This window comes from Coregonus lavaretus (assembly GCF_964263955.1).
Source record: "Coregonus lavaretus genome assembly, chromosome: 20".
Classification (NCBI taxonomy): Eukaryota; Metazoa; Chordata; class Actinopteri; order Salmoniformes; family Salmonidae; genus Coregonus; species Coregonus lavaretus.
In genome coordinates, this window is record NC_140007.1 from 19328146 (window position 1) to 19353181 (window position 25036).

A 25036-nucleotide genomic window follows, 5' to 3' on the forward strand; every position below is an offset into this window, starting at 1 on the left:
ATAAATTAATCACCTTACCAAATAGACAAAAAGTGTTTTGTAAATTAAGAGATTATACTGTTGTACTCCAGTGCTTGTTCAGTGAATTATAGTGATTCAATGGTATATGCCAGAATAAAAATAACCTCTTCCAATATACTGTATGACCTGGGCATATACATAGGAAATGTACAATTCTTTTTTTATTTCTGGTCACTCATATATATTTTGTGGATTTTCTGGGCATGTATGCAAAGCAAATTCAAATAGATAGTTAGAGCACAGTTAATTCATACAAAAAACAAACATGATTGGCAGAGCTAACTACAAAGTGGAAGGGATGGTCACCCAACAAGATATGTAAATGAAATATAAATAAATAAAAATTCTGAAAACGCATTACACTCAACCATTTCATGAATCACTGTAATACATTTGTTAGGTCATCATTCATAAAGCTACAGTAAACGCCATATTCATAAGGAACCATCTGAAACATGTTCAGAAGCCCTTTTTTTATCTTTAGGTTGGTCTGTACTCTATACAGTATGAGAGAGTAGGTTATGTACTGTGAGGGAAAAAAGTATTTAATCCCCTGCTGATTTTGTACGTTTGCCCACTGACAAAGAAATGATCAGTCTATAATTTTAATGGTAGGTTTATTTGAACAGTGAGAGACAGAATAACAACAAAAAAATCCAGAAAAACGCATGTCATAAATGTTATAAATTTATTTGCATTTTAATGAGGGAAATAAGTATTTGACCCCCTCTCAATCAGAAAGATTTCTGACTCCCAGGTGTCTTTTATAAAGGTAACGAGCTGAGATTAGGAGCACACTCTTAAAGGGAATGCTCCTAATCTCAGCTTGTTACCTGTATAAATGACACCTGTCCACAGAAGCAATCAATCAATCAGATTCCAAACTCTCCACTATGGCCAAGACCAAAGAGCTCTCCAATGATGTCAGGGACAAGATTGTAGACCTACACAAGGCTGGAATGGGCTACAAGACCATCGCCAAGCAGCTTGGTGAGAAGGTGACAAAAGTTGGTGCGATTATTTGCAAATGGAAGAATCACAAAATAACTGTCATTCTCCCTTGGCCTGGGGCTCCATGCAAGATCTCACCTCGTGGAGTTGCAATGATCATGAGAACGGTGAGGAATCAGCCCAGAACTACACGGGAGGATCTTGTCAATGATCTCAAGGCAGCTGGGACCATAGTCACCAAGAAAACAATTGGTAACACACTACGCCGTGAAGGACTGAAATCCTGCAGCGCCCGCAAGGTCCCCCTGCTCAAGAAAGCATATATACAGGGCCGTCTGAAGTTTGCCAATGAACATCTGAATGATTCAGAGGAGAACTGGGTGAAATTGTTGTGGTCAGATGAGACCAAAATCGAGCTCTTTGGCATCAACTCAACTCGCCGTGTTTGGAGGAGGAGGAATGCTGCCTATGACCCCAAGAACACCATCCCCACTGTCATACATGGAGGTGGAAACATTATGCTTTGGGGGTGTTTTTCTGCTAAGGGGACAGGACAACTTCACCGCATCAAAGGGACGATGGACGGGGCCATGTACCGTCAAATCTTGGGTGAGAACCTCCTTCCCTCAGCCAGGGCATTGAAAATGGGTTGTGGATGGGTATTCCAGCATGACAATGACCCAAAACACACAGTCAAGACAACAAAGGACTGGCTCAAGAAGAAGCACATTAAGGTCCTGGAGTGGCCTAGCCAGTCTCCAGACCTTAATCCCATAGAAAATCTGTGGAGGGAGCTGAAGGTTCGAGTTGCCAAACGTCTGCCTCGAAAGCTTAATGACTTGGAGAAGATCTGCAAAGAGGAGTAGGACAAAATCCCTCCTGAGATGTGTGCAAACCTGGTGGCCAACTACAAGAAACGTCTGACCTCTGTGATTGCCAACAAGGGTTTTGCCACCAAGTACTAAGTCATGTTTTGCAGAGGGGTCAAATACTTATTTCCCTCATTAAAATGCAAATCAATTTATAAAATTTTTGACATGCGTTTTTTTGGATTTTGTTGTTGTTATTCTGTCTCTCACTGTTCAAATAAACCTACCATTAAAATTATAGACTGATCATGTCTTTGTCAGTGGGCAAACGTACAAAATCAGCAGGGGATCAAATACTTTTTTCCGTCACTGTATCTGCCTGAATCATTCTGGCTCATGGCTGTTGCTGGTACTGGCTCTCTGTTGCGGTGTAGAAATCCTCCAGGACACTCTGCAGGTACTCAAAGGTGGGCCGGTCCTCGGGCTTGTTCTTCCAGCACTCCAACATGATGTCATAGAGCTCCTTCGGACAGCTGTCGGTGCGCTGCATGCGGTAACCTTTCTCCAGAGAGCGAATCACTTCTGGGTTCGTCATACCTAGATGATAGAGCCAGCACAGAAACACATCATTACAGGGGGACAAGGATCCTTACACTTCATTTCACTATCATTTAATTCATCATTCAATTAATATACAGTACAAGTACAGTAGAGTACATGTTCTCATTCAGGTCCTGACCTGGATATGGTGTGCGTCCATAGCTGATGATCTCGGTCAGAAGAATGCCAAAGGACCAGACATCTGATTTGATGGTGAAGGAGCCATAGTTGATTGCCTCCGGGGCCGTCCATTTGATGGGGAACTTTGCTCCTTTTAGGGAACAAGAGTAGGCTTTCTTACTCTACGTCTGTTGCACCCTGCTGTCACTGATAAATAATACAGCTTGTCTCACAATCACAACATCTTTTTTTCTGTTCAAACCCTGTCATTCATTCACTCCCACAGAACTCACTCTGACACACTGATATATCTCTCTTCACTGAAAGCCCCCCTTCCCTACTACTACTGTACTAATACAGTGAGGGAAAAAAGGATTTGATCCCCTGCTGATTTTGTAAGTTTGCCCACTGACAAAGAAATGGTCAGTCTATAATTTGAATGGTAGGTTTATTTGAACAGTGAGATACAGAATAACAACCAAAAAATCCAGAAAAACGCATGTCAAAAATGTTATAAATTGATTTGCATTTTAATGAGGGAAATAAGTATTTCACCCCTCTGCAAAACATGACTTAGTACTTGGTGGCAAAACCCTTGTTGGCAATCACAGAGGTCAGACGTTTCTTGTAGTTGGCCACCAGGTTTGCACACATCTCAGGAGGGATTTTGTCCCACTCCTCCTTACAGATCTTCTCCAAGTCATTCAGGTTTCGAGGCTGACGTTTGGCAACTCGAACCTTCAGCTCCCTCCACAGATTTTCTATGGGATTAAGGTCTGGAAACTGGCTAGGCCACTCCAGGACCTTAATGTGCTTCTTCTTGAACCACTCCTTTGTTGCCTTGGCCGTGTGTTTTGGGTCATTGTCATGCTGGAATATCCATCCACGACCCATTTTCAATGCCCTGGCTGAGGGAAGGAGGTTCTCACCCAAGATTTGACGGTACATGGCGCCGTCCATTGTCCCTTTGATGTGGTGAAGTTGTCCTGTCCCCTTAGCAGAAAAACATCCCCAAAGCATAATGTTTCCACCTAGATGTTTGACGGTGGGGATGGTGTTCTTGGGGTCATAGGCAGCATTCCTCCTCCTCTAAACACGGCGAGTTGAGTTGATGCCAAAGAGCTCGATTTTGGTCTCATCTGATCACAACACTTTCACTGAGTTCTCCTCTGAATCATTCAGATATTCATTGGCAAACTTCAGATGGGCCTGTATATGTGCTTTCTTGAGCAGGGGGACCTTGCGGGCGCTGCAGCATTTCAGTCCTTCACGGCGTAGTGTGTTACCAATTGTTTTCTTGGTGACTATGGTCCCAGCTGCCTTGAGCTCATTGACAAGATCCTCCCGTGTAGTTCTGGGCTGATTCCTCACCATTCTCATGATCATTGCAACTCCACGAGGTGAGATCTTGCATGGAGCCCCAGGCCGAGGGAGATTGACAGTCCTTTTGTGTTTCTTCCATTTGCAAATAATCGCACCAACTTTTGTCACCTTCTCACCAAGCTGCTTGGCGATGGTCTTGTAGCCCATTCCAGCCTTGTGTAGGTCTACAATCTTGTCCCTGACATCCTTGGAGAGCTCTTTGGTCTTGGCCATGGTGGAGAGTTTGGAATCTGATTGATTGATTGCTTCTGTGGACAGGTGTCTTTTATACAGGTAACAAGCTGAGATTAGGAGCACTCCCTTTAAGAGTGTGCTCCTAATCTCAGCTCGTGACCTGCATAAAAGACACCTGGGAGCCAGAAATCTTTCTGATTGAGAGGGGGTCAAATACTTATTTCCCTCATTAAAATGCAAATAAATTTATAACATTTTTGACATGCGTTTTTCTGGATTTTTTTGTTGTTATTCTGTCTCTCACTGTTCAAATAAACCTACCATTAAAATTATAGACTGATCATTTCTTTGTCTGTGGGCAAACGTACAAAATCAGCAGGGGATCAAATACTTTTTTCCCTCACTGTATTTGTTAAATCAGCTGTTATGTTACAGTCATGAATTAACCATTATAGGGTACAGACATGTTCCCCAAGGGGATAATGCTAGGTGCTAATCTTACCTTCCCTGGCTGTGTACTCATTGTCCTCGATGATTCGGGCGAGGCCAAAGTCAGCAATCTTGCACACCAGATCCTTTGAGACCAGGATGTTGGCGGCTCGCAGGTCTCGGTGGATATAGTTCCTCTGCTCGATGTAGGCCATACCTTCTGCAATCTATGGACAAAGACATGGTTAGATGTCAGAAGACGATAGAAAAGGGGGTAATCCAAACATAGTTCTCTGTTTGTTCACTCGGCAAAGGATCATAAGGAAAATAACAGTCATTTTTGTAATCCAAAAGCAGGAGCATGGGCGCTCCCTTCTATTCCATCTCCCAAGTGATCTCAATGATTGATTTTGCAATATATCTGCTGTTTTCATGTGTCATTTTCTGATTTCAACCTGCAAAGTAAGTAGCCTCCCCTTACGAGACAGGATTTTGGAAGCCTGGCCACACGAGCCTACCCCTTAGGTTCTGCTATAGGATGATAAAATAAGCAGTCATCAAAATAATGATAATGATAGCGATAGTAATAAAGATAATGGACTTTCAATTAGCAAATTATGTTATTTACAAGCACTGATTACTCCAATACCAACTCAACTGGGACAATATTTCCTTCCCAACATACTGAGACCATCTGGGTTCCCTCTAAACTTACAACTACCATCAGGTTTTATTTTTCACCTCTCATTCCCGTCCCTCTCTCACGCCTATCTCTCTTTCTTTCTTTCTTTCTTTCTTTCTTTCTTTCTTTCTTTCTTTCTTTCTTTCTTTCTTTCTTTCTTTCTTTCTTTCTTTCTTTCTTTCTTTCTTTCTTTCTTTCTCACTCTCTTACACACACACACACACACACACACACACACATACACACATTGACTGACATATGCTATTATAGAACTAGATACACCTAATCTGTGTAACAATCTTAGATGAATAATTTAACATAACAAATCTGTCATGGTAGATTTAAATCTGAACAGACTCATCCGACAATGTCTTCCTGTTCCCCTTCTCTTTCAGTTATTCTCTCTTTCTCTCTTTCCATTCCATTTCAATATCTTCCTAATTCTTCAATCCTCTCACCTCACTTCACTCTACAATCTACATACAACAGATGGCATAAACATACATACTCACAGCATAAGTTCATAAGTTCGGCTGTAATTTTGTATCTAATGGCAGGATGTGAGAAATATGTCAATTTTACAGTTTCATTATCCTTATACAGTACATACGTAGAACAAATCATCAGAAATAGAGGAATTCTGGGGGTATTGTAAAGCAGTAGGCTACAGTAAAAACATATTGGTGTAGCATTGGTGTAGCACGGTGTGCGTATACCATTTCTACCCCATGCAACATTGTTGTTGAAGATAACCTTTTCTATGTGACTTGGCAACTGGTACAGTATAACCTGTCTCTCTCTGCTTGACAAAATTAATCAGCTTACAGTGTATCAATGAAATTCAGATAATGAGTGGAATATATTGTTACAGTTTTTATCAATCACTTTGGCGCATTTTTCAGACCTGGTATATTTTCTAAACTCTTAAGTACACTGATAAGATGTGTAATGCCCCCTTTATTATGTTCATAACAATGCGGAGGGCTCCGTATAGCTCTGTATAAGTCTTCATTGACATGATTGGTTGACGGTAGGTGAGTGCGGTGCATCCTGAATAAACACAAACTTATTTCCTTGACAACTTCGTTTACAACAGCTCTGCTCTGCTCCGCGAAGCGCAAGAAGTATGAATGCCCTGACCTCTGCAGAGGCCGCATCGCAGTAAATGCTGTACGGCCAATGCAGATGCCAGAATGACCATAAATTGGCTTTAACTGGAACATTAGCAAGCAGTTGCTTATCTACAGTTTGTTGATAGTATGACCATCTGCAGAACATCTACAGATGAAAAATCCAAATAAAGTGTGACCTGTTTTTTTTTAATCAGCACAAATTAGATTGAGCAATAAAAGCCCTACTCGTAGTCTTCTTAAATTAAACAAATTTTTGACAGTATGGAGCACAATACCACGGATAACTTTTATTCCATAGGCTGGTATCCGCACTACTATGCAGCTGTTGCAAGAGCACATTTTTCACTGGCTGTCCACAGGTCGCATAAACAATGATTGATAGGCAGCTTAGCCTACACTTCTTCAATTCAACCATTATTGGGGTTAAATACACCTATACATTTGGGGAAAGGCCATCCACAACAACCACAATCTGGAAGGCGCGAATAATTGAGAGAGCAGCAGTGTGATTCACACAATTGATATGTAAATATCCATAATAGGCCTAAGTGATATCTGTACCGCCCATAGGCGCCCGTAGGCGTTACGACCGCCTACGGTTGGCGGAGAGAACATTTTGCAGGTTTAAAGCTTGTTTCCTGCAATTATATAAATGTTGCCATGTCTAATGTGTATTTGAGTGACTCGAACATTGCTACAAAATCGAACATTGCTACAAAATCTATCAGCTAAAAAACCAAGCTAAAAAACATTTCTGACAAGTTATAAATAGCTCTCTAAGGTATGCAATGACTGACATGACAAGAGGAAAACTGATGATTCACTATCCAATTTCGAAATTGCACCTTGTGAATTCTACTATTACAACTTTCAAGAGTAAATTGAAAGCCGGACAGAGCAATGCAAATAGTCCAGGTAGCCATGATTAGCTGTTCAGGAGTCTTATGGCTTGGGGTAGGAGCTGTTAAGAAGCCTTTGGACCTAGACTTGGCGCTCCGGTACCGCTTGACGTGTGGTAGCAGAGAGAACAGTCTATGACTAGGGTGGCTGGAGTCTTTGACACTGCCTGGTATAGAGGTCCTGGATGGCAGGAAGCTTGGCCCCAGTGATGTACTGGGCCGTACGCACTACCTTCTGTAGTGCCTTGCAGTCAGAGGCCGAGCAGTTTCCATACCAGGCGGTGATGCAACCAGTCAGGATGCTCTCGAGGACCCACGCCAAATCTTTTCAGTCTCCTGAGGGGGAATAGGCTTTGTCGTGCCCTCTTCACGACTGTCTTGGTGTGTTTGGACCATGATAGTTTGTTGGTGATGTGGACACCAAGGAACTTGAAGCTCTCAACCTGTTCCACTACAGCCCCATCGATGAGAATGGGGGCATGCTCAGTCCTCTTTTTTTCCCTGTAGTCCACAATCATCTCCTTTGTCTTGATCATGTTGAGGGAGAGGTTGTTATCCTGGCACCACACAGCCAGGTCTCTGACCTCCTCCCTATAGGCTGTCTCATCGTTGTCGGTGATCAGGCCTACCATTGTTGTGTCATTGGCAAACTTAATGATGGTGTTGGAGTCGTGTCTGGCCATGCAGTCATGGGTGAACAGGGAGTACAGGAGGGGACTGAGCACGCACCCCTGAGGGGCCCTCGTGTTGAGGATCAGCGTGGCAGATGTGTTGTTACCTACCCTTACCACCTGGGGAGGCCCGTCAGGAAGTCCAGGATCCAGTTGCAGAGGGAGGTGTTTAGTCCCAGGGTCCTTAGCTTAGTGATGAGCTTTGAGTGCACTATGGTGTTGATCGCTGAGCTGTAGTCAATGAATAGCATTCTCACGTAGGTGTTCCTCTTGTCCAGGTGGGAAAGGGCAGTGTGGAGTGCAATAGAGATTGCATCATCTGTGGATCTGTTGGGTTGGTATGCAAATTGGAGTGGGTCTAGGGTTTCTGGTTCTGGGATAGTGGTGTTGATGTTAGCCATGACCAGCCTTTCAAAGCACATCATGGCTACAGATGTAAGTGCTACGGGTCGGTAGTCATTTAGGCAGGTTATCTTAGTGTTCTTGGGCACAGGGACTATGGTGGTCTGCTTGAAACATGTTGGTATTACAGACTCAGTCAGGAACATGTTGAAAATATCAGTGAAGACACTTGCCAGTTGGTCAGCACATGCTCAGAGTACACGTCCTGATAATCCGTCTGGCCCTGTGACCTTGTGAATGTTGACCTGCTTAAAAGTCTTACTCACATCGGCAATGGAGAGCGTGATCACATAGTCATCCGGAACAGCTGATGCTCTCATGCATGTTTCAGTGTTGCTTGCCTCGAAGCGAGCATAGAAGTGATTTAGCTCGTCTGGTAGGCTTGTGTCACTGGGCAGTTCACGGCTGTGCTTCCTTTTGTAGTCTGTAATAGTTTGCAAGCCCTGCCACATCCGACGAGTGTCGGAGCCGGTGTAGTACGATTCAATTTTAGTCCTGTATTGACTCTTTGCCTGTTTGATGGTTCGTTGAAGGGCATAGCGGGATTTCTTATAAGCGTCCGGGTTAGAGTCCCACTCCTTGAAAGCGGCAGCTCTACACTTTAGCTCAGTGCGGATGTTGCCTGTAATCCATGGCTTCTGGTTGGGGTATGTATGTACGGTCACTGTGGGGACGACGTCATCGATGCACTTATTGATGAAGACAGTGACTGATGTGGTGTACTCCTCAATGCCATCGGAAGAATCCCGGAACATATTCCAGTCTGTGCTAGCAAAACAGTCCTGTAGCTTAGCATCTGCGTCATCTGACCACTTCCTTATTAACCGAGTCACTGTTGCTTCCTGCTTTAGTTTTTGCTTATAAGCATGAATAAGGAGGATAGAATTATGGTCAGATTTGCCAAATGGAGAGCGAGGGAGAGCTTTGTACGCGTCTCTGTGTGTGGAGTAAAGGTGGTCTAGAGTTGCACATTAGAAATTAAGTAGAACGGATTTAAGTTTCCCTGCATTAAAGTCCCCGGCCACTAGGAGCGCTGCCTCTGGATGAACATTTTCCTGTTTGCTTATGGCCTTATACAGCTCATTGAGTGCAATCTTAGTGCCAGCATCGGTTTGTGGTGGTAAATAGACAGCTACGAAAAATATAGAAGAAAACTCTCTTGGTAAATAGTGAGGTCTACAGCTTATCATGAGATACTCTACCTCAGGCGAGCAAAACCTTGAGACTTCCTTAGTATTAGATTTTATGCACCAGCTGTTGTTTACAAATATACACAGACCGCCACCCCTTGTCTTACCGGACCGTTCTATCCTGCCGATGTAGCGTATATCCCACCAGCTGTATGTTATCCATGTCGTCGTTCAGCCACGACTCAGTGAAACATAAGATATTACAGTTTTTATCGTCCTGTAGGTAGGATATCCTTGATCTTAGGTCGTCCATTTTGTTTTCAAATTATTGTACGTTGGCTAATAGAATTGATGGAAGAGGCAGATTACTCGCTCACTGTCGGATCCTTACAAGGCACCCCGACCTATGTCCACGATATCTACGTCTCTTTCTCATGCGAATGACGGGGATTTGGGCCTTGTCGTGTGTCTGTAGAATATCCTTTGCGTCCGACTCGTTGAAGAAAAAATCGTCCAATATGAGGTGAGTAATCGCTGTCCTGATATCCAGAAGCTCTTTTTGGTCATAAGAGACGGTGGCAGAAACATTATGTACAGAATAAATTACAAAAACGGCAGCCATCTCCTCCGGCGCCATTTGGATACAATGTACCAAAGTGATAAAAAAAAAGTAAATACAACCAAGGTATTTCAGTAGTGCATTGTACACTACACTATAATTTCAAATGTTAGCACATAAAGTGACTCCACTTTGTCCTATTGAAGCTGGCTGATGGAGGATGATGATGTCGTATTTACAGCCACATATTCCAATGTAAATTGATACATTTATGATGAAAAATATAGAATTTTACAGTGTTCAGCAATCATCAAACTATATAGGTAAACTAGGCAGGCACTATACAATTTTGCTTCAGTAGTTATCAGTTTTGAGCAGTTTTATTAAGTGATAGTTAATATTGTTAACAAATGACAAGAAAATCATATAAAAAGTAAGGTGAATATTGCATTGTGAAAAGCAGATACTTACACTGAATATGTATGCAAATTGTCAGAGTGATTTGGTGCAGTGAACAAGTGATTTTGTGAATTTGTTTGCTGTACTCAGTCAATTGAAAATGTGCTTAGAGTTTTGAAATATGAGACATTTTGATAATCTGTTTAGATTGTTGTTCCTAGAGTTGTGAAAATGTACCACATACTTGTGAAAATTGCACGAGTGATTGAAAAAACTAACTAACTGTGAGATACGGTAGCTGAATCTCACCTGTGCACAGAAGTCAATGAGTTTGGGGAGCTGAACACGTTTGCCCTCATCACTCTTCAAGAAGTCCAGCAAACTGCCTAAAGACACACACACACACATGCACACACAAAAACAGAATTCAATGACAGAAATACACTGACAGGAAATGTACTGTATGGTAATGTTAATGTATAGAAAATGTCAAACTGTAGTGTACACACCCTTTTCCATGTACTCTGTGATGATGTAGATGGGTTCCTCTTTGGTAACCACAGCGTTCAGACGGACCAGCTTGTCGTGCTGCAGGGCCTTCATCAGGTTAGCCTCGTCCAGGAAAGCCTCCACAGACATCGTGCCAGGCTTCATGGTCTTCACTGCCACCTTGGTGTGCTTGTTGTATGTAGCTACAGCAAAAGATACAAAGACAACCACATTAGCCATGCTCAGTTCACAGCTTGCTAAAAACAAGATGTTTTCAGAATACATATAAACTTATTCTAATCTCCCAGTATTGGTCCAAACATAACCTTCTCAGAATGATTGAGTAACTCACCCATCCAGACCTCTCCGAACTGGCCAGCCCCGAGCCTCCTGTCAAGTTTGAGGGACTCCCGAGGGATCTCCCAGGCATCCTTCTCCCAGGGCTTCTGGGGCTTGGGACTGAGGCAGGGGCTGGTCAAGGCCTGGCACAGACCATCTCCCTGCTCTATAGGAAGCAAACATATCCAATGAGAGTAAGACATCCACACACAAAGCTCTGAATCATACAGGACATTAACTGAATGTATTTTTTAACTGTGCATAACACACATTAATAAACACATAGAAAGTGAACACTGCTGGAGGCCATATAGACTATGTGCCCATTTCAGATGAGGCAGCCAGCAGAGGGGGCTGTTTACCTCAAACTGTCACTATCCGCTTTAGTAACAGTGGCTGCTGGGTTGTATCCATAGAGATAGATAGAGAACTTTAGTTGGATATAAACTATTTTTGCATGGACATTGCCATAGAGTACCACAGTATGAGTCATAATACCCATAAAACCTAGCGGTCAAACAAGGAAATGGTTCCAGTCATTTTTCTACCATTCATTTTTCCCAAAGGGGATTTTAGAAACACTTAAAATAAGGGCTGTGTTTCGTGTAGGCTTACCCTGGCGTGAAGTTTTAATAACTGTGTAAATCTCTCTAGGACAAGGTGACTTTTACCAATATATTTGCCTGTATTTACCCCCAAAATGGAATGCTAATGTTGCTATCACAAAGAACTACAAATGCCATGATGATCTGGACAAGACCGCCGAATCAAGGCAAAGGTAAGAATCTCTGGATTAACTATCTAATGTTAACTACATTTAGAAATTAATAAATTGTCAAAAAGTCAATAATTCTGTGAACTGTCTTGTGCAAGGTTTTTTACACAATACCTTTTAGCAAAGGTGTCAGCTAGAGATGACGTGCAGGTGCTTGCAGGGATTTGTAGTCTTGCATGATGTCTACTTTGATGCTAATTAGCATTTACGAATCTGAGAGTAAATAGAGCCGAATATATTGATAAAAGTCACCTTGTCCGAGAGAGATTTACATGGTTATCAAAACGTCACGCCAGGGTAAGCCTACACAAAACAGACCTTATTTTAAGTGTTTGTAAAATTCCATTTGGGAAAAAATTCCATGTTTGACCTTAGGTTTTATGGGTATTATGACACCTCCATAGAGGGCTTCCAGCATTTTAAAATAGTCAACTGATATCTCTATCTATCTATCTATCTATCTCTATGGGTGTATCCCTGTGTATTATGGCCATGCTGTTGGCACTCACTCTTATAGTGGCTGACCAGTTCCTGCAGGGTGCTGAAGGTGATGCGTGGGGAGATGTAGAAGCCACCGTTGTCCAGTGTACGGATCTTGTAATGCTTGACTGTGTCTCCTGATTGGGAATCACTGTCCCTTACGGATAGGGAGTAGCTGCCTGTAGCAGAAAGGAGAGAGGGTGTTAGCTCGTTAAATGTGTAAAGGTTTGTTTGTATGTGTGTATGTTTAAGAGCTTTTTAACTTGCTCACCCTTGGTGGTCTCACTGTCACGGATCATGAACGATCCTGTTTTGTTTCCTGACGCCAGCAGCTGCCTCTCTGCATCTTTCCTGATCACTCCTTTAAAGAACCACCTGGATGATGGTAAATGTATATCACACTGATTCCTTTGAGCAGCTCTACTCACAAACTATTCACACAGTGCACTGATAAAATACTTACTCTTCGGTTTCAAGGCTGTCTATGGCTACATAGTTACTTGGGATGTAGCCTTCCTTGCCTGTGCTAATTAACTGTGCTCTCCACCATTCTCCAGATCTGCAGAGAGAGCATGAGAGCGAGAGAGAGCGAGAGAGAGCGAGAGAGAGAGAGAGAGAGAGAGAGAGAGAGAGAGAGAGAGACCAGAGACCCAAAGAGTGAGAGGTGTGGTCATAGGTATTCAATACACTGCTATGTATGGGTAAGGATGCATCATGTTTGTGTGTAAATGTCAGATACACTCACTCCTGTAAGATTCTAAGCTTGTCTCCCTTCTTGAAGCCCAGGTCTCCATGATTTACACCCTCATAGTCATACAGTGCAATGGCAATGCTCTCAGGACCTGGAGGGGGAGGGAGCAGAGAACGCAAGTGTGTGTGTGTGTGTGTGTACAGGTGTGCGTGTGTATGTGCATGCACGCATATGACAAAGAAAGACTTGTGGGTGACTTCATGTGCAACTTTACATTCTTAATACAACAACAGTGCTTTGCCTGGGTCACTAAATATGTCTGGCTGCTTTACTATTATAACAGTGGCCTCATTATATGACAACAAACGGTAACCCATTTTAGATTTACAGTATGTGGTGTGCTGTTCAAAATACAGTGTGACACAGTAATAGTTCCTACATCACAGACTCAAGTAAGCAATGTGAGTCCTGTAACTTTTATGCGTCATACTCACCATTAGAGGGGACTGGAGGGGCAATGGAGATGGTTCTGTTCTGTAAAGACAATATGAGATTGAAGTCTTGAGGAGAACCATGGGAAATGTAGTATAGTATAGTATATTATAGTTGTAGTGTAGTATAGTATAGTTGGGAGAAAGTGAGTGAGACAGACAAGGAGATGTGTGTAAGCAAGAGTGAGATAGACCGATAGAAAATAGGAATGTAAGTAAAACAGAAATAGAGGAGAGCCATTTCAATTCAATTACTAAATGTCTGTCCAATGATCACAAACTAATTTCTGCACTTGTTTGTTGTGCTACTTCCTCTTCCTCATTCTGAATAACAGCGTGTACAGTCATATCCCAGCTAGCACATAACGTTCTGAGAACCATATGTTTCTTAGAGCTTGGTGAGAGCCTGGTTGTCCAATGGTTATTTTGCATACAACCTTCTCACAAATATCTGGGAATGGTGCAGAACAGTTGCTTGGCTTTGGAACATTCTCAGCACATTGAAGGAACTTGACAGAAAAACACAATTTTCTTGGTATTTGCAGAACGTTTCCTAAAAGTTCAAACATGGTTACATATAATTTCAATGTTGGTAATGTTCTAGGAATGTTGTCTTATTGGTTGAATAGTTATGCACGCTCAAGTTATCAGTTTTTTGGTCTTATTTCTTGTTTGTTTCACTAGAAAACATATTTTGCATCTTCAAAGTGGTAGGCATGTTGTGTAAATGAAATGATACAAACCCCCCAAAAAATCAATTTTAATTCCAGGTTGTAAGGCAACAAAATAGGAAAAATGCCAAGGGGGGTGAATACTTTCGCAAGCCACTGTACATTCCATTCTCAGCGTCAACAAAACAGAAGATTATAGGTTTGAATCTCACTGATGCCATGTTACAATACAAAATAAATGTGTTTGCATGATGAATGCCCAAGGAATGTCCATGCGTCCTATCTGTGCTTGGAGTTCAAAAAAGTTTAAACCAAATAAGCTAGCATTGTTATTAAAATACTTATTGTTGGAAGACTTCCTTAGTTTTAAGGAAGTCATTCAAAAAACTCCAAATAACCCACAATTTTAATTCTCAGAGCGTTAATAAAGCTTCCCAGGAAGACATTCAAGAAACTGGAGTAAAACGTTCTCAGAACATCCCTGCAATCTAAATATAAACGTTCCCATAACAGGCAACATTTTTACTTCTGTTCTCAGAACATTAAAAAACGTTTAGTTTTACCACAACCAATATGAAACCAAAAACATATGTTCCCACAACTTCCAAGGAACCAGATGTGCTAGCTGGGATTACAATTAACACACAGGAAGTAATGACCACCCCAGACACCAAAGGAAACCTACTTACAGATCAGTCACTTGGACTTGGCAACAGAGAGTCTAGCAGTAATGCAAATAAGTAACAACTGGCTAGAACAGCACTTATTTGTGTAACGCACCTCACAAATCAATTATCTGCACATAAGGTCAATGACAACTACACATACTCATTAGAATGTCCCTTCCACTGACCCTGTCTCACACTGAAGTTTTTCCCTAGCCATGTTCTTTATACAATTCTCTCTCTCTCTCTCTCTCTCTCTCTCTGTCCTCCAACATCATAATCTTCGTCATCATAATCACCCCAACCCCCCCCCGGTGTTCACTTACAGCCTTGGTCCCTGTGGTGGGGTCTTTGACGTACTGGCCTGTCTGAGTCTGGTTCAGAGAGTCGTCATTGACCACTCCTTTGCTGCTGGGATCCTGCTGCTCATTGGACCCCACACAGCCCATGGTGGAAGAACCTAAAAATGTGTTTTTTCAAAAATATCAGTCAGAATACAACGTCTGTTCACTACATTTGGACTGGAGTTTACTATAAGCTACAGTATGGATTTACTTGCCGTACGCTCTGAGGGTGACCGTTTACTGTAATATTTCCCATACAAGCCTACAGTGCTGTTACACAGCTGTTTAAAAGCAAAAAAATGCTCAAAGTCATAATCACCAGCGTGACACCCAACTAGCAAAACACAGCCCCGCCTTTGAGACAGACGGTTAAAAAATGTGCTGTTGGTGATTGGTGGCATGAAGAGCTTATTTTATTTATTTATTAAACCATAACATGGTAGGGCTATGTTCAGAGTCATATGGTCTGTGTAAAATATTTACAAGAGGGAAATTAGAGAGAGGGGGAATTCCTATGATTGAATAGTGTCTGTATGAGAGAGACAGGACCTGTCGTTTTATTGTTCATCTGTGTTGACAAAAACAGATGAGCTGCAGTATTAAAAATGAGCGTGAAAGAGAGAGTGAAAGAGAGAGAGAAAGAGAGAGAGAGAGAGAGAGAGAGAGAGAGAGAGAGAGGCCTTTAAGTTATAGTGAAAATACTCCTACACCACTGAGTGTGAGCATGGATGAGTGAGTGCAGTGGGGGAAAAAAGTATTTAGTCAGCCACCAATTGTGCAAGTTCTCCCACTTAAAAAGATGAGAGAGGCCTGTAATTTTCATCATAGGTACACGTCAACTATGACAGACAAATTGAGAAAAAAAATCCAGAAAATCACATTGTAGGATTTTTTATGAATTTATTTGCAAATTATGGTGGAAAATAAGTATTTGGTCACCTACAAACAAGCAAGATTTCTGGCTCACACAGACCTGTAACTTCTTCTTTAAGAGGCTCCTCTGTCCTCCACTCGTTACCTGTATTAATGGCACCTGTTTGAACTTGTTATCAGTATAAAAGACACCTGTCCACAACCTCAAACAGTCACACTCCAAACTCCACTATGGCCAAGACCAAAGAGCTGTCAAAGGACACCAGAAACAGAATTGTAGACCTGCACCAGGCTGGGAAGACTGAATCTGCAATAGGTAAGCAGCTTGGTTTGAAGAAATCAACTGTGGGAGCAATTATTAGGAAATGGAAGACATACAAGACCACTGATAATCTCCCTCGATCTGGGGCTCCACGCAAGATCTCACCCCGTGGGGTCAAAATGATCACAAGAACGGTGAGCAAAAATCCCAGAACCACACGGGGGGACCTAGTGAATGACCTGCAGAGAGCTGGGACCAAAGTAACAAAGCCTACCATCAGTAACACACTACGCCGCCAGGGACTCAAATCCTGCAGTGCCAGACGTGTCCCCCTGCTTAAGCCAGTACATGTCCAGGCCCGTCTGAAGTTTGCTAGAGTGCATTTGGATGATCCAGAAGAGGATTGGGAGAATGTCATATGGTCAGATGAAACCAAAATATAACTTTTTGGTAAAAACTCAACTCGTCGTGTTTGGAGGACAAATAATGCTGAGTTGAATCCAAAGAACACCATACCTACTGTGAAGCATGGGGGTGGAAACATCATGCTTTGGGGCTGTTTTTCTGCAAAGGGACCAGGACGACTGATCCGTGTAATGGAAAGAATGAATGGGGCCATGTACCATGAGATTTTGAGTGAAAACCTCCTTCCATCAGCAAGGGCATTGAAGATTAAACGTGGCTGGGTCTTTCAGCATGACAATGATCCCAAACACACCGCCAGGGCAACGAAGGAGTGGCTTCGTAAGAAGCATTTCAAGGTCCTGGAGTGGCCTAGCCAGTCTCCAGGTCTCAACCCCATAGAAAATCTTTGGAGGGAGTTGAAAGTCTGTGTTGCCCAGCGACAGCCCCAAAACATCACTGCTCTAGAGGAGATCTGCATGGAGGAATGGGCCAAAATACCAGCAACAGTGTGTGAAAACCTTGTGAAGACTTACAGAAAACGTTTGACCTGTGTCATTGCCAACAAAGGGTATATAACAAAGTATTGAGAAACTTTTGTTATTGACCAAATACTTATTTTCCACCATAATTTGCAAATAAATTCATAAAAAATCCTACAATGTGATTTTCTGGAGAAAAAAAATCTCATTTTGTCTGTCATTGTTGACGTGTACCTATGATGAAAATTACAGGCCTCTCTCATCTTTTTAAGTGGGAGAACTTGCACAATTGGTGGCTGACTAAATACTTTTTTTCCCCACTGTATGATGGCATATAGATGGCATATATTACTTTTGTTTAAGCTTTGACACACTGTGTATAACACACTGTGACTAAGGCAATTGTTCATAGAACACTTTCAAACTGCTATTTTTTAAAGTGACGAGGGAATGAAGTGATGTTTATCAGTCTGAGAGATTACCTTACTTTAACCTAACAGAAGAAAACTATTAACTTCCCTTTTTCATTTAAACTGTGTTCCTCTTTGTGACAGCAGGATCAGTTTCTTTTTAACAGTTAAAGTTTAACTTCCAGCAAACCAATTTATGCTTACAGACTCCAACACCACTAAAAATGCCAAATGGTTATTGTGATTGGAAAAGGTTCAATCTATCATTATGCTTCCCCATGCCAGTATGCCAGGCTACAGGTATAGGACCCTACCCCCCCCACTCCTCCCTCCGGTTCTCAAAAGAAGACACTTCTTCCTGACTATCAAGTGTTGTATCATGAAAAAGTGTCTCTGGTGGTAGGCCAAACCATTCTCATCCATTTACAAACCTCCTCAGCCTCTTATCAACCACTCACATCGTCCATTTATCTCATCAAACCATGACACACATGGTATGTACGTCCTGTACAGAGGAAGTTAACTGGTGGTGATGCTCAGACCATAGACGCAGAGAACCACCCTGCTCTTTAGAAAGTGCCCCTTCATCCTTATTGTCTCCATCCATCTTTCTCTCCACGTCACTTGATCCAATCAGCCCCTAATAACACCCCCAATCATCCTCCTCCTTCTGTCTCTGGCAATGTCTGTCTGTCTGTCTGTCTCTAACCATCATATTACCCACAGATGCTAATCTAGTTAGCTGTGAGAGCCCTGTGCCATGTGTACCTCTGGCCCTAACCGCTATCATGGCATCTGCTGCAGGGCAGGCGGCGGGCGGCTGGGACTGGGAGTGGACACCATGTGAAAAACAGCACTGCTAAACCTCCTCTGCTAGTACGCTCACACAATGCCATGCCATGGAACCAGGCACCAGGCACAATACACACACATAACATATGAAACATATGGAAGCAAGTTTCGGGTGTGATGTGACCATTTACATTTTATTTTTTTTACAAAATCCACAATAATTACTTTCCATCATGGGTTAGAACCTAAATTATTTTCTGAACAGAACCCCTATTTTTTCTGTTCCGTTCAAGTTTCTGAACTGGTTCGAACCAAAAAAAGGTAATGGTTCATATAGTTCCTTTTCCTTCTTTTTTTAAAGCCTGTGAAATCTACAGTTTTGACAAAATAGCTCATTAATTTACTCTACCAATTAGCACGGATAGAGAAGCTTGCTATGGAACACGTAATAATTGTTTAGTTTCAAGTTTTGTATGTACAGGATACACATGTACACCGTCCAAAGAAATTCTTACTTGCAGGTTCCTTCTCGATTATGCAACAACAATAAGAAACAATAAAAGATTAGAATACGAACATAAAGTAAATGGCTCAGTACAATAGAATAAACATTGTAGCATAAGTATAATACTGGAAGGCACAATTTATAATACAATATTTACAGTTGAAGTCGGAAGTTTACATACACCTTAGCCAAATACATTTAAACTCAGTTTTTCACAATTCCTGACATTTAATCCTAGTAAAACTTCCCTGTCTTAGGTCACTTAGGATCACCACTTTATTTTAAGAATGTGAAATGTCAGAATAATAGTAGAGAGAATAATTTATTTCAGCTTTTATTTCTTTCATCACATTCCCAGTGGGTCAGAAGTTTACATACACTCTATTAGTGTTTGGTAGCATTGCCTTTAAATTGTTTAACTTGGGTCAAACATTTCGGGTAGCCTTCCACAAGCTTCCCACAATAAGTTTGGTGAATTGTGGCCCATTCTTCCTGACAGAGCTGGTGTAACTGAGACAGGTTTGTAGTCCTCCTTGCTTGCACACGCTTTTTCAGTTCTGCCCACAAATGTTCTATAGGATTGAGGTCAGGGCTTTGTGATGGCCACTCCAATACCTTGACTTTGTTGTCCTTAAGCCATTTTGCCACAACTTTGGAAGTATGCTTGGGGTCATTGTCCATTTGGAAGACAGATTTGCGACCAAGCTTTAACTTCCTGACTGATGTCTTGAGATGTTGCTTCAATATATCCACATAATTTTCCTTCCTCATGATGCCATCTAGTTTGTGAAGTGCACCAGTCCCTCCTGCAGCAAAGCACCCCCACAGCATGATGCTGCCACCCCTGTGCTTCATGGTAGGGATGGTGTTCTTCGGCTTGCAAGCTACCCCCTTTTTCCTCCAAATATAACGATGGTCATTATGGCCAAACAGTGCTATTTTTGGTTCATCAGACCAGAGGACAGTTCTCCAAAAAGTACAATCTTTGTCCCAATGTGCAGTTGCAATCCATAGTCTGGCTTTTTTATGGCGGTTTTGGAGCAGTGGCTTCTTCCTTGCTGAGTGGCCTTTCAGGTTAAGTTGATATATAACTCGTTTTACTGTGGATATAGATACTTTTGTATCTGTTTCCTCCAGCATCTTCACAAGGTCCTTTGCTGTTGTTCTGGGATTGATTTGCACATTTCGCACCAAAGTACGTTCATCTCTAGGAGACAGAACGCGTCTCCTTCCTGAGCGGTATGACGGCTGCGTGGTCCCATGGTGTTTATACTTGCGTACTATAGTTTGTACAGATGAACGTGGTACCTTCAGGCTTTTGGAAATTGCTCCCAAGGATGAACCAGACTTGTGGAGGTCTACAATTATTTTCTGAGGTCTTGGCTGATTTCTTTTGATTTTCCCATGATGTCAAGCAAAGAGGCACTGAGTTTGAAGGTAGGCCTTGAAATACATCCACAGGTACACCTCCAATTGACTCAAATGATGTCAATTAGCCTATCAGAAGCTTCTAAAGCCATGACATCATTTTCTGGAATTTTCCAAGCTGTTTAAAGGCACAGTCAACTCAGTGTATGTCAACTTCTGACCTACTAGAATTGTGATACAGTGAATTATAAGTGAAATAATCTGTCTGTAAACAATTGTTGGAAAAATTATTTGTGTCATGCACAAAGTAGATGTCCTAACCGACTTGCCAAAACTATAGTTTGTTAACAAGAAATGTGTGGAGTGGTTGAAAAACGAGTTTTAATGACTCCAACCTAAGTGTATTTAAACTTCCGACTTCAACTGTACATGTGTTTTGGGGAAGAGGGATTGGGGGTCAAGTGTTTAAACTGTGTAGTATTTAGCAATAATAAATAAGAGTCTGGTAGCAGCAGTTGTGATGTGTATGTAGCATGAATGTATATGTGTGTGTGTGGGTGTGTGTGTGAGTGTGTGTGTGCTCAGGTGCAGAGAGTCAGTGCAAGTGGTCAGTCCAGGTTTTTTGCTACTGCAGGCTCAAGATGCTACTGAAATTTCACCGGTGGGGAAAGAGCGAGAGAGAGGGGTGGACAAGGAAGCACCTTGGTTTGAACCGGCTCAGGGAACAGAACCGGTTCATGCCAAGCCCCTTCCATGTACTCACTCACGCCCTGGTTTCCATCAAGAAATAGATTACAATCCATGAATAGGCGTTGCATTTATATACAGTGTGCATATTGTAGGCGGTGTTGGTATCAGTAGGCTAAGCAACTTTTGGTTCCTCTTTATCATTTTTTAATACAGTATAGGCTAGAGAAAAAGCAGTGAGACAGAGGCTCATCAAAATGAAAAATAAATTAATATCTCAACATTCCTGGGATAACAATATGTAACAATTTTGAATAAACTGTTCATATAAATCTCACCTTCAACGCCATTTATGTGAACATTCTAATTCTGTAGTTTCTGAATTGTCATAGTGTTCTCCCGAGTAGCTGTGCCACTAGAAATCCTGGTTCGAATCCAGGCTCTGTCGTAGTTGGCCGTGACCGGGAGACCCATGGGGCGGCGCACAATTGGCGTCGTCCAGGGTAGGGGAGGGAATGGCCGGTTGGTAGAGCATGGCGTTTGCAACGCCAGGGTTGTGGGTTTGATTCCCACGGGGGCCAGTATGAAAAATTATAATAAATAATGTATGCACTCACTAACTGTAAGTCGCTCTGGATAAGAGCAGATTAATCAAAATTGACTTTGAAGTTGTGCTGATGATATTGGGAAATGCCTTCAAAACCGACCACTCGGGAAACCGTGAGGGCTCTTCCCATGACTCCAGATTCGAAGGTCGCGTGTTCTATCCCAGTGGTAGACACTATTTTTTATTTTATTTTAACCCTATCCCAAACCTTAACCCTGACCTTAACCATTAATAATGAATGCCTAAACATAATGTTTTAACCCTATCCAAAACCTTAACCCTTAACCCAATGAGTCCCACCATAACGCCAGCGCGTTTTGGAATTCTAACCCCATTTTAAAAACGTATGTTTGAGCTACAAACTTCTAGGTTATACTATTTGTTTGTGAGACAAGGGCGGATCGCGAATGCACCCGGGCAGGGTCATTTATACAGAAATGTCTGTAGCGTCTGAATGGTTAAAGCTACAGCTATCTATGAAAAGCTGAGACTCACGAACACGCACATGTAACCTGTTCTGCTCTGTTCTGCTCACAAGCTATACAATAATCGTTAGAAAGTAAGGCGTTCTTCTACATAGAAAATCATAGGAAATCCCAGGACATAGTGTCTATAATACTGTAATAAACTGAGCAGGAAGCAACCCAGGGTGTTAAAAACACTTCGAAATTTAACATTTGGAGCAATTTCGAAATTTCATGTTTGGAGAAAGGTGGATAAACGTCCGAATTTGAAGTCAAATTGGTAAAACCGTGAGATCTTGTTGAGTTTACATATATATATATATAAAGCATTAGAATACACTTCTGCAATACCTAGGCCTACATTAGCCTATAACACGGTCATAACCCTTTAATGCGCAATTTTCATAATGCCACTAACTGAATGACCCAGATGGGAAATGCTTTAAGACAACAGCCATCTGTTCATCTACTTTTATTCTTTAAGAAATGCTTATTGCCTATGGTATGAATATCAGTGAGGATACATATTCCCCTTGTAGTATAGGCTAGTGGTCTAGAAGAAAACATTTGAGGGAGTTACCTCGTTCCAACCAGCTGTATATTCCACGTTCTCTAACGCTGAATTATTTATATTCTTTAGAAAGCGCTCCTTTTCCTTTTATGTCGGCTCTTCCATCCCGTGATTCTAGTTCAGATAGAAAGAGCTGAAGGGTGCGTTCTATTTGTATACGAGGAAGTTAGTGCCTCGCATCTAACTGCGCACGATGAACTTTCTCTCTGTCTCTGTCACATCAATCATAATCTCGCCCACCAGCCGGGTCTCTCTCTGTCTATGCGTTGGTCTATGGGTCAGCAATTCGAGCCTGGGGACGAGGTTAATTCAATCATGAGCCTGCTATCAGTCACAGAGGGCATGGAGCATGGTGGCATGGGCGGATCGGGCCATGTAAGGACATTTAAAAAATCCTCTGTCTCTTTCAAATGTCAGGATTAAACAAACATTTATTCTGAGCCACGGGTTGAAAGAGAGAGTCAGAAGGAGAGTCTTAGATGGGGCCAGTGGTGTAGTGGAGGGTATACGCAAGTACACACCTTGTACCCACTTATTTTTCAGCGGGCATTGAATATACTCACTTCTTAATCCCCACGGTGCGTATCAAGGTAGTGTAGTGGAGGTATACGCCATATCAATTATTAATAAGGCATTTGGAACAGATAAGAATGTATAGCTTAAAATGTTGATAAACAATTATTTCTAAACATTTTAGGTTAGCAATGTGCTCACGGTGGTAGGCCTACGTGCCAATGTTCCAAAATGCAATTTGCAGGAACACACCGTTCTAAAATGCACGCCGCACATGAGAGCGGTTTTGTGGACAGAGATTGAAATATCCAGGGTTGGCCCGCCCATTAGGCAGGATTTGGCAGATTGACTAGGGCCGCTCCAGATTGACTAGATAAACCTCCAACAACACATAAAACCTCACATAATTCTGCCTAAAAACAATGACAGTTTCTCTCAACCAGTGGCATATGGGCTTTTTAGGTGATGCCATCCTGTGATAAGCAGTGCCCACTTTGTCAAAGGCAGAGGTGCAAAACATTTTGCTTGTCCATTCCCAGCAGAGTGCTGGTGCTGTTGGAGAAATACATCACTGCGGCGCTCCACCAACATTCCATCAAAAAATATTATAACAAAGCATGTAGCAGATATAGCCTATGGTAGTGGTCTTTTCTGTAGCCTACAGGCTGGAGATAACATGTATGACAATGTAATGAGAAGGACACTTTTTACATCATGCACGTTTCTCCGATCAAATAGCCTAACCTAAATGGCGCCCAATCAAATATAAAATGCGCTGACATCTTAACATCATATCCTAAAAACAGCACAGGTCAAAGTAAATGGGACAATATGGAATGGAGGCTACTCACAACTGCTGTCCAGGAGTTTTACCCCTTGGGCTAAATTGTCAAGATCAGTAGTTTCAAGTTTGTATCTGTCTATTTTTGATGAGCTGATCATAGCGAAATAAAAAATACTTCTGCATTTCCCACTGTGTTAACACATTGATTCTCATTGCAAATAGGCTCAGGATAACTCCTGATAAAGTTGGGTAGCTGATATTCAGAGCTTAAATAGAGAAATTGATTAGTCACTGGGATCAGGACTAATAAAGCCAATTCAACTGCCTGTTTTACACAACTAGCTCTCACAGTCTCAGGTCCAAATGAGATATTCATCCATGTTTCTCAAACATCAAATTTTGAAGTGTTTAAGGTTAAGTTGAGGCATTAACTCAGAATTCTTAAGGTTAGGGTTAAGTTTAGTCATTAACTCCGAAATCTTAAGGTAATGAAAAATGTATGCACTCACTAACTGCTAAATGACTCAAATGTAAAATGTAAATGTATGCATTGACTCCGAATGGTTAAGGTAAGGGTTAAGGTTTGGGATAGGCTTAAAACAAAAATCTCAAAAACAACTTTCTATCGCTGGATTTGAACTTGCAACCTTTAGAATCCAAGGCAGAGTTTAGAATATGAGGCAGATGCTAACACTCTTCCACCATCCCCATCAACAACAACATCAACAAAACCCTAGCAAAACCGAAACCTACTTGAAGATAACAGCGCTCCCTGTTGCCCCTAGTGGCCGTTTTCCACGTCATCTCCCGACGTCCTCAGACATGGATGGACACGGAATACTGACTTGTATCACAGGTGACCTGACTGGTTTTATAAATGGTAGGCCTACCACATGGATGAGAATTCATAAAATTCCATTGCAGACCGACACTGTACACCCCAGTAAGCATGGACCAACGCCGACGTCTTTTGGACATTTTTTTTTGTTGTTGTGCGGTTCGGACCGGC

General features: G+C 42.0%; 1 protein-coding gene across 1 annotated transcript; it reads right to left on the bottom strand.

Moving 5' to 3' along the window:
• Positions 1–2112: 2112 nt before the first annotated feature.
• LOC311148251 (tyrosine-protein kinase HCK-like) lies at positions 2113–22832 on the bottom strand. The gene is made up of 13 exons (XM_084185154.1): positions 22740–22832; positions 15290–15423; positions 13631–13670; positions 13191–13287; positions 12909–13004; positions 12717–12820; positions 12475–12624; positions 11204–11356; positions 10872–11054; positions 10672–10748; positions 4561–4714; positions 2521–2652; positions 2113–2378 (listed from the first exon to the last, which is right to left on the bottom strand). The coding sequence occupies exons 2-13, from the start codon at positions 15410–15412 to the stop codon at positions 2176–2178; spliced, it is 1512 nt and encodes a 503-aa protein (XP_084041280.1). The 5' UTR covers positions 15413–15423; positions 22740–22832; the 3' UTR covers positions 2113–2175.
• Positions 22833–25036: the final 2204 nt, after the last annotated feature.